The following is a 10,159-nucleotide window of genomic DNA, read 5'->3' on the forward strand; positions in this document are numbered from 1 at the left end:
CCAATGGTAATACCCAAAATACATGGTCACATGACAGAGAGTGGAGTGGAGAAGAGAGGAAGGAAAACCAAGAGGAAGGGAGGATGGGAGGAAGCAAGGGGGGAAGGAAGGAACAATGGGAGGGAGGGGAGGAGGGGGGAAGGGAACTGAACATATATATTCAGCAAACAGTAGCCTAGACTCACACCTACAAGCATCTGTCTGTTAGGCAAATCTCTTTAGACTGCTATTTGCCTTGGACTGTCTTCAGAAGGATATATCTGCCTCCAAAGGTGGAAAGTTAAAAATAATATACACCACGAGCTGTGTTTTGGCATTTTCCTTCACTTCTGTCTTCAACATTGCTGTTGTCGTCCTTTAAAACTCAATCAATTCAGCTGATCCAGGGAACAGATGGCATTAATCAACCCCCCGAGAATATGCACAAAAGCAATTAGAAATGTAGAGACATGGAATTTATGCCAGCAAATCAATTACCAATGATGGCAAATCAACATGGCTTACCCAACTTCCCCTGTTTGTTTTTCCACGGAGCGACCTCTGATAGTAGTAATGATCCCTAGTTTACCCCCCTGCCAGAGGGGGGATGAGAATGGGACGCTGAGATTTAATTGCATCATCCTTAATGACTAGTTCTCACTCTGCTGACAAAAACCAGCATAATTTACAGACTACATGATGCATCAGGATGATGGATACAGACAGCATGGGTTATATGGTGTCATGCAAATATGAAATATACTGCACTGAGAATATGGTCGTTTGGTATTCCCTGAGAAGAACTTCATTTCAGAAAACAGAGCACCTTTTCTAGCATCTATAGCTCTCATTTGTCAAAAACAATGGGAGAAGCTACAGAATACATTTTAACTACAAATCTGTGCCTTCTGTGAGTTTACTAGCTCATAGATTCCTAGGGTTTGAATTGACTTGCCTCATGATTTTCTTTCTGATTCTTTATGACCTTTGCAGAGTCTGAAACTTTCTTCCTTAGGCCCTTATTAATTATCACCCGAGTTAATGTAATAAGCTCTTCCCTGGCTTTCTTACTACTAGCCTTTGCCCATTTTAATCTATCCTTCACACGGCGATTTTTTAAAAAACAAAAATCTGATTAGTATTATCTAATCACATGTGCAAAATCCTTTGATGACTCTCGGTAGTTATAACAGTAAAAATCAAAGACTCCCATGTTTACCTAGTTGTCTAGTTTCTTATTCTACCCCTATGCCTATGAGCCACTCTTACAAGTAGTCACTACAACACAGAAAGCCTGTAATAACCTCCCCTGCTCTCCCCAGCTGGGAAGTTTGACTGTAAGTCTCTGTTTCCCTCAGAGAGCCTGCCTTGATGCCCCAGCCAGTTTGAGATGCTCACCTGTGCCTTACATGACACACTCTGTACTTACCTTCATTATAGCATTTATCACTTTGATGTGATTAAAGATTTATTTTTCTGGCTGCTCATGTTCAAAGTTCCTTGGGGTCATGAACTCTACCTTCTTATGCATCTTTACTTCTCCAGCTTCATAGAAAAACTTGACTTTTAAGAAAGAGAACCTTTCATTGGGATTCATTTCTTCAACAAGTTTTTCAAATGAGTAACACACACATACGCTTAACACTTAAATCTTCTCCCAACCACAGCTTAAGAAGATGACATCAGAGACTCAGGATTATGTTATCAGGCAGTGTTGTAGGTTTGCAATTAAATAAGATATTTCCCGTAATTTATGACTAAAGCCCCATTAAATAAACATTTCCTCTTTATACTGAACCCTGGGCTATGAAGAATATATTGCTATATATAGCAATATATATCTGTGTATTTTCAGACTATATGAGAAACACTCATTGAAATTGTAAAAGCAAGTTAATAAAATTAGCTCAAAATTTGTACTGAGGTCAAATGAATGGAGAGACTTTCTCTTTTAGGAAGAAGTAGCCATTTGACACAGAAATAAGATCATGCCAGGAAACTCATGGAAATGTGCAGCCCTGTGTAAAGGCAGGGGCCCATTTATCAGCTCCATATCCAGTCAAATTATCTAAACTTCTGCTCTTTCACTTAAAAGCTACACATGCTAACATCTTCTTAACATTTTCAAAACTAGAGTAGGTAATACTTGTCACTTGGAAAAGAAAAAAACAACCCATAAAACAAATACATTTTAAAAGATTCTAGCAGCTGGACCATAGAAGGATCTTAGTTTAGAAATGAAAAATTTTAGTTGGAACCCATTCATTTACTCTTTCATCCATGCATTTGCCCAGTATTTTAGATACTGACTATAGACATTCAAATAAAATATGATAATCAGGAAAATGTGCATCTAGTTGGGAAGACAAGGACTAGAAGAAGTGTTATGGAAATAGAGTAGTAATATAAAGAGACATTTGACCCAGCCTGGGGAAAGTGTATTTGTTGGGGGAGAGGGGGATGGAGAAAGTGACAGAAGATAAAAATGTGAAAGGGCATTCTAGACCAAGCAGACGGCATATGCAAAATAAATGCAAGGACATATGAGAAAACATGGCTCGTTTTGGACGGCAGAGTTCCATAAACTGGAAATAAAGCAATGTGGGAGGAGTGACTGGGATGAAATTTAGAGTATTAGGCAGAGCCCAATACATTCAGGACCAGCCTTCTGCTGAGAAAGGAAGCTCATCCCTGCTATTTATTGATAATTAATATGTTTGGTCTGGCATCTATAGACTCACAAGACATGATGCCAACAGAGGTACCTTTTACGGCATTGTTGTGTGTGTGTGGTCACAAATCTTCAGCAAGCTTATGCCCTTTCCTTATCAGGTTTTAAACTGAAACTTGTAGAAGAAAAAACATCTGGTGCTTCTCCAGATATGAGGCTTCCTGTCTTTGACCACTGTGATGTTCAACATCTTGCATCAAATCTAGATTCCAATTGTTTGGTTGTTTTTTGAAGGTATAACTCAGGAGTTGGTTCTTGTGGAAGCAGCTGCCTCCATGCCCTCTGCTATGGATAGGCTGCAGAGACTAACCACAGAAATGCCAAGGCAACGTTCTACAGATGCTCACACATAGATCCCATCAGAATGCAGGGGAATTAATTTCATATCTTGCAGAGAGTCTGATCTTTGGAAGTAGATAGATATAGGTCCAGTTCCTAATTTTTTTTTCATTGCTTAGCTTTATGATCCTGGGAAATTTATTAACTTCTATTAACCTTAAATTTAGTCATCTGTAAACCCGATTTAATAAGGTCTACCTGTGCTGCCTTGTCAAATTATGCGAACACGGCACATGGCATGAGAGATACAAAGTGCATAGCAGTTAGTAGGAATTAAAACCCTATTAAGTTGTTATTCTAAATATAACTGCTTAACAGTTTTGAGCACAGTTATCCCAGAAGTATCCAAATGGAATGACCAGTAGGCAACATCAACTGTTAAAGACAAAAATGTATTGGGACAAATAAGGGACAAAAAAGACCTTAATAATCATTTAATCCAACTTCTTAATACACCAACATCATTAGGATAAGTCAATAACGTTTATAAGGACATCTGCCAGAAAGTGTCAGAATTTTGATGAATGAAGACAGTTTCCCCTATGAATTAAAAAAATGTCATTAGGCTCCAAGTGAGTACACCGAAGCTTCAAAATAAAGCCTTATTGAGTGAATGACTTTTGTATTCTGGCCTTTCAGGTAACTAGAGCATCTCCTCACTGTCCTATATGACAAGGATAATTAGCTTTGTATATATAGGTCATATTTCAGCAGAGTTCTGGCATGTAAGATAAAGGGCTTTGGTTCACCAACTAAAGGCTTTAGGAACATTGCAAATGATATCACATTAGTTTGTTTTGTAACAAATGGACACTGAAAAGTAAGGCAATCTAGTAAAGAGAAACTGGGTCCCACTAAAGAAAGAAAAGGCTAGAGGGGCAGGGAAAAAAGAAAACTGCAACTTAGAAGACAGTCATTCATTAGAATGAGAATAAGAGGTGGGGGTGAGTAAGGTGATTCTTATAGAACCTAACTTTCTTATAAGTCTATACCCTTGTGTGAAAATTGCTAGTCTAGCTGTTCATATTTTTCAGTTGTGGAAATATGATTCTAGTTTGGAGACGGGGACTATACGGACAGAAAGGCAAGAGAGTTCATATGGATGGTGAAAGACGAGCCCATTCAACCATGGGAAAATCTTCTGGACTCTTCCAAACGAGCATTATAATGCTTCTTTCACTTTGGATGACCATAAATGTCACAAAAAGTATACCGCAAACACCTTCCTGCTGAAGATAATCTGATGTTTGTTTATTTATAATATTACGTATTGATTGTGTTTGTGTGTAAGCTTCAGATAACTCAAGGTACAGTGCATCTCTTTATTTGAAGATCTTTAGGAATATGGTTGACATTTTCTTATATTTTCGATAAAGTTCTGCCTGTGATGAAAGGGGTAAAGAGTTTTTTATTTCTCTCTCAAGGCTGTTATCTGTGTGAACCTAATATGTAGCAACAAAGAGATAAGATGTTTAGAGAGATCATTCAAAGTGACTGATTGGTCAGAATGAAGGCTCTTTATAACCATGTAACATCCAATTATTGTAAAATAAAGTGAACAGCGACCCTATAAGTGTCTCCTGCATTCCTCTTATCTTTTGAATGCAAGTTCTCCCACTATAATAGTCTTTCAACGTACCCACTATTCGAAGAATCTCCTCTGTAAAATTTGAGCTGCTGTTCTATTTGGAAGTAGATACATATCTCAATTGCTATTTTATACCTGAGTTGTGAGCACAGAAACGATGCATCACCTGATGGGCATTTGGCATCTTAGCTGTGGCATAACTAGGGCTAGAACTCCTAGCATTTCAAACTCCTGGTTTCACTTTAACCAACTATCAAGTCACATCGTTTCTTCTTGTGTCAAAGGAGCTGATATTATATGTAAAATGGTTTTTCATTTAACACTGTCCTATCATATCTACGTTTGAAATTAATTAATTCCCTCAGGGTAAACTCAAAGGAAGTGTTATAGCTATTTAATATCCTGAAAATCCGAAATTGGGGAATTTCCAGAGTTTTTATTACTGGTGGGTAATTATGTTCTCTGCACAGATTCATCTTATCTATACTGTAGCTGGCCTTCTAACCTAACTTTATTTAATTTTGTTTAATTAGAAACTTATAAAATCTATAATTGGGTAAGCATTCTTTTTTCCCTTACAGCTAAATTCCCAAGTTTTGCTCAGATTATGAGAAAATTAAACACACACACACACACACACACACACACACACACACACAAATGTACACACATCCTACATACACACAGCAATAACAGCAAAAATTATTATTAGAAGAATGGAAACAATTAAAATTTGTTTTTACTTGTGAACAAAGTTCACAAGTATACCATGGAGTATCTTGGGTAAATAATCCATTTCCAAGACAACTGTCATGAATGACTTGAAGTATTATTTCAAAATATAGAAATAATCTTGTAAAAAAAATCTTCCAAATTATCTATAAGCTTACACAAATTGACTATTTGACAGGAGATTTCTTTTCCTCATTAGATGCATCTAAATGTTAATGGGTTGTAGATAACTAGTAAGTCAAAGTAGACAATACAAGTCTGGAAGAATTGTAGAATGTTCTTTTTTTTTTTTCTTCGAGGTTCTGCATCATAGGTTTCAAAGACCACCAGGATTGAATTCAGAAGTAATTTTCTGCTGCTATTCTATTGTTCACTGAATTAATACATTTTGTCTGGCAAAATAAGAACATTTAACATTATACTTTAGGAACATTGACCCCAAAATATTTAGCAAGCAGCGTGCCTTCAACTGAAATGCTGATTGGAAACAGGTAAATTAAACTGTCCCTGATGAAATACTAAAGATCATTATCACAAAGTTTTATTTTAAATGTTCAGAATTAGCTTTATTGCTGCATCAGTAATGATAAGCATGAGCCTTAAACTCATACCATTTAGGTTTTATATGCATTATTATAACATTAACCATAATTCAATTAGTTTACAGAAAAAGCCATTCTATAATTTTTTTCCTCGCTCTTAAGGTGCTACATAAGGAAGCCCAAACCATATTCCTATAGAGTATGTTCTATTTATTTCACCCTTATTCCTCATCCCTCTTTCACGGATCTTCAAAATATTCACTATTTTCAGGTAGGTAAATGTGCTAAAGGAAAAACACGGCTATTTCGTTGCCACACCTTTGCATCATTAGGACAATACTGACCTCTAGTGTTTTAGGAAGTAGAGAAACTAACTCAGTACTGTGCCTAAGTTCCTCTTACTGAACCACTTAGATGTTTTTCTAAAGCACCATGGGAACAATTTTACTTAAAAAAAGAAAAAAAGGAGGAGGAGGGGCTGGAGGATGTGGGGAGAGGAGAGAAACAGCAGATTCTACCCTGTCTCTCCGTATTCTCTGAAATAATTTCTGAACTAAGGCCCTTTGGCTCCTTTTTAAAGAGGTTGACCTCTTCAGCACTCCCTTAGAATACAAACTTTAATAAAATCTTTATAACACATTTCCACTAACTATCGATTTTGGATCCCCCAAACTTCCAATCACAGATAGAAACACTGGCTCAGCTTTGGCCCATTCTCAGTAAAGGACATTTGTCTAAGTGTCTTCCTTTGAGGTATAGCCCCGGATTGAGTATCTCTTTCTTAAGGTCCTCTTGGACCTAAGAGAGTGGGAAGTGAGGTAAAGAAACTTGTAGTAAGTGGTCTTCCTACCCTTCTCTAACAGTGATGGTTTAGAGTCCCCCCCCCAACAAAAAATAGTATCAAAACTGTTCCAGTACAGTTAGGTATTTCTGAGGGTCATGGTGGGGTTAGCAGATAAGGGAGCACGCTCAGAAGCTTGAGGAACCTTAATAAACCATCTTTGGAAACAACACAGACAGCTTAATTGCATTCTTTCTCATTTAGGAGTTTCCAGAGCTGGAAAAACTTCCCTTTCTCTGCCTAGAGAGGCAGCTGAACAATTGAGCTTGAACCTCTGATGGCTCCAGAGATTTATTAAGTTTGACAAACTAGGTTCTTGAAATACACAGTGCAGGTGGCACATCCCCAGGTGTCCAGCCTTCCTGCCTATTAAATTAAATGCCCTGCACTTGCCGAGGTTAGAGCTTGGACGACAGAGGGAACACTTAATGCATACTCCTTGGCACAAAGGTTTTGGGGGCGGAGTGCGCATCAAAGCTCTTCCTCCTGTAACAGGGTCAGCCATTGATCTTGTGGTTTGACTACACCGGGCCATGACTCTTAGGCCAAAACTCCCAACCCTATTAAACCGATGACCATTGGTTGCAAGATACCCCAACTGGAGCATTCTGCCTAGGAGACAGCTGAAAGCCATGGACTGTGAGGCACTGGACATACTACAAATCTGAGCGAGGCAGCCGCTTTCAGAAATGAGCCTCTGTCACCGAGTGCGGTGGCTGTGAGCATCTCTTGTCTCTGGAAGCTCAGCCCCCAGTGCATCCAGTCTGAACCGGGAGCCCTGCTCGGGGAAAAGCCCCCGCTGAGACCAGGCAGGCAGAGAACGCGGAGCTGACGGGAGGCGGAGGGTAGAGAACCTTCCCTTCTCCCCCGAACTTTGCGATTCGGGGAGAAGGGCAGGAAATCCAACGGGGCCGGCTCCTTCGAGCTCTGCGAACTTTTGGGATGGTTAGAGTGACAGAAACACACCAATCAGCATTTTTTCCCCTTCCCCTCTGCTCAGAGCAGACACAATTGAACACGCTTGGACAGTTCAGTGTGTTTCCAAACGCCAGCGTCTCCCACCTCACCTACCCGCCCCCAGCTCCTGGAACTCACAATTTGCCGCTGTTAATCCTAAATGCCACAAGCTGGAGAAGAACAAAGTGAACACGCTGGTCAGCCGTAGTCCAGTATCCATTTCCCCCGAGTAAGAGGTCCCTCCCAGTCGAATCTCAAATTCGCAGGCGCCAGCCGCGGCTTCTTCTTTCTTTCTCTGTCTCTCTCTTTCTCCTCTGCACCGCCTGACCCCTTCCCACCCACCCTTGGAGAGGCACTCGCGGCTTCACTCCATCCCGTGCCCAAACGCTCTACGGAAACCGTGGCGGGGGCTCCTCCGGAGCTGCGGAAGGAGGTACTGTCCCCGCAACGGCCGCCGGCACCACTCGCCTTCCTCGCTCACCTCTTCCTCCTCCTTAAAGGTGCAAACCCCGACCCGACGCAACGGCAGGCGCCGAGCTCGCCCGACCGCCGACTGCACCCCGTCGGCAGCTAGAACTGGAATCAGCACCCGGGCGGCGGACAGCTCCTTATAGGCGAGCGTGGCGCGCGGCGCCGCCCCCGGCCAGGCCCGCCCCTCGCTCTCCGGTAGGAGCGGCCTGGGCGGGTCTTCGCTGGGCTCGGGCGCCTTCCACCCTGGCCGGCCGGCGCTGCGATGCGCGCCGGCCACTTGGAGGGGACCGGGGAGGGAGCGCACATTTCCATCTCTGCCTCCGTCTCTTTGGCTTCCCCTCCCTCTCCGCCCCCACAATGTGTGTGTGGCGGGGGAGTGCATAAAGGCATCGAAATTTAAACCAGGTTTTCGAAGAACGATGCTAAAGGGTTACTAAAAGGAGTTGGAACGCAGAACGCATTAGCAAGAGGGAATTTCCCATGGAAAGCTTGGCAACGAGATGCTTGTTTTTTTTTTTTTTTTTTTTTTTTTTTTTTTTTTTTTTTTTGAGAGGAGAGGGAAGACCTGAATTATTGAATTACGCGATTGAACTTCCCCTGTGTTTGTTCTCTAGGATGGAAGGCTGGCGGGTATTGGTAATATTGGGATTTCCGATCTAGCGGTTTAACGTGGTCCCGACCCCGCCCCCAGCTCCCACCTCCTGTGGCTCATCTTTTCAAGGCGGACCACGTCTGCGTCTCCCTCCCAGCTGCTGGCCTGTAGCTTTGGGCAAGTACTGCAAGGTGTTTGGTGCTTTCGGTTCCGGAGCCCGGGAGGTTCCTGGCGTCTGAGAGAGACGGGGAGACAAATTGGGTATGGTAATGATGAGAGTCAGGGTGGTCCTGGCTGGCTCATAGCATTCGAGATCTGAAAGCTCCTCTGGAGCGGTTTAAATTAAAATGCGGGAAAGGAGTAGTTTTGGTTTCTTCCTAGAAGCTCCCTATTAGAAACCCTGGTTTTGTCTTTGGCTTCTAGTTTGCATCTGGGGACTCTCCTGCTTGACCATAAAGCAACTTATTTTGTTTTTATTGAAGGTGTCAGAAAGCTGTCAAACCTTAACAAAATGAGGGGCCATAATGATTTCTATGTGAAGCTTACAATCAAGTTAGGGATGGAGTCACTTCAGAGGAAGCTGATGTCTCCCTTTCCCTCCCGCCCCATTTCCCTCAGCAGCAACAAATATGCAGACTTATTTTACACTATAGATTCCTGACAACCCTTGGTCCTCAGCTGCCAGCTGCACAGCTACAGCAGGTTGAGCTGGGATTCAAGCAGCTTCTGCGTGAATCCTGAAGTTAACCTTGTACTTTTGGTTAGAGCTGGACTCACATCATTGGAATATTAATCGATAGTTGAATGAGAAGGGAACAGAATTCTGAGGTCCTCTCACTTGTAAGTAAAATATCCTCTTGTCTCTAAGCTTCTAACTGAAAATAATCGTGTTAGTTACTAGATTCTTGGACAACCAGAATACTTCTCCAGCACAGGCTGTAGCTGTGGGAGAAAAGCAGCAGCCAGGAGATGGTGAATCACAAAATATCAAAGCGGAGGTGATGGGCTTCCCTGGTGGCGCAGTGGTTGAGAGTCCACCTGCCGATGCAGGGGACACGGGTTCGTGCCCCGGTCCGGGAAGATCCCACATGCCACGGAGCAGCTGGGCCCGTGAGCCATGGCCGCTGAGCCTGCGTGTCCGGAGCCTGTGCTCCGCAACAGGAGAGGCCACAACACTGAGAGGCCCGTGTACCGCAAACACAAACAAACAAACAAACAAAAAAACAAAGCGGAGGTGAGCCAAGAAGCTGCCCTGTTGGCAGGGACCTGAGTGAGGAGGGGGCTGCAGTGCCAAGTCCAGTGGCTTGGGCTTGCCTTCTCCTACTGAGGGCCCTGAGGGGCTGCCTCCCCACCCCTGGCTTTTGAGCATCTCAGGTTTAAAGACACC

At 42.5% G+C, this 10,159-nt stretch overlaps 1 protein-coding gene across 2 annotated transcripts in view; it reads right to left on the reverse strand.

Moving 5' to 3' along the window:
- The window catches only part of CNTNAP5 (contactin associated protein family member 5), a gene marked incomplete at its 5' end in the record, with an annotated part of 904,555 nt that extends 896,626 nt beyond the window's left edge, over positions 1-7,929 (reverse strand). For both annotated transcript variants that reach the window (XM_082630066.1, XM_082630065.1), the window contains one exon: positions 7,848-7,929. In XM_082630066.1, the coding sequence (XP_082486192.1) occupies positions 7,848-7,929 (82 nt within the window). The remainder of the gene's footprint in view (positions 1-7,847) is intronic.
- Between the last annotated feature and the right edge of the window lie 2,230 nt (positions 7,930-10,159).

Source organism: Mesoplodon mirus, assembly GCF_964341445.2.
Source record: "Mesoplodon mirus genome assembly, chromosome: 8".
NCBI classification, from domain to species: Eukaryota; Metazoa; Chordata; class Mammalia; order Artiodactyla; family Ziphiidae; genus Mesoplodon; species Mesoplodon mirus.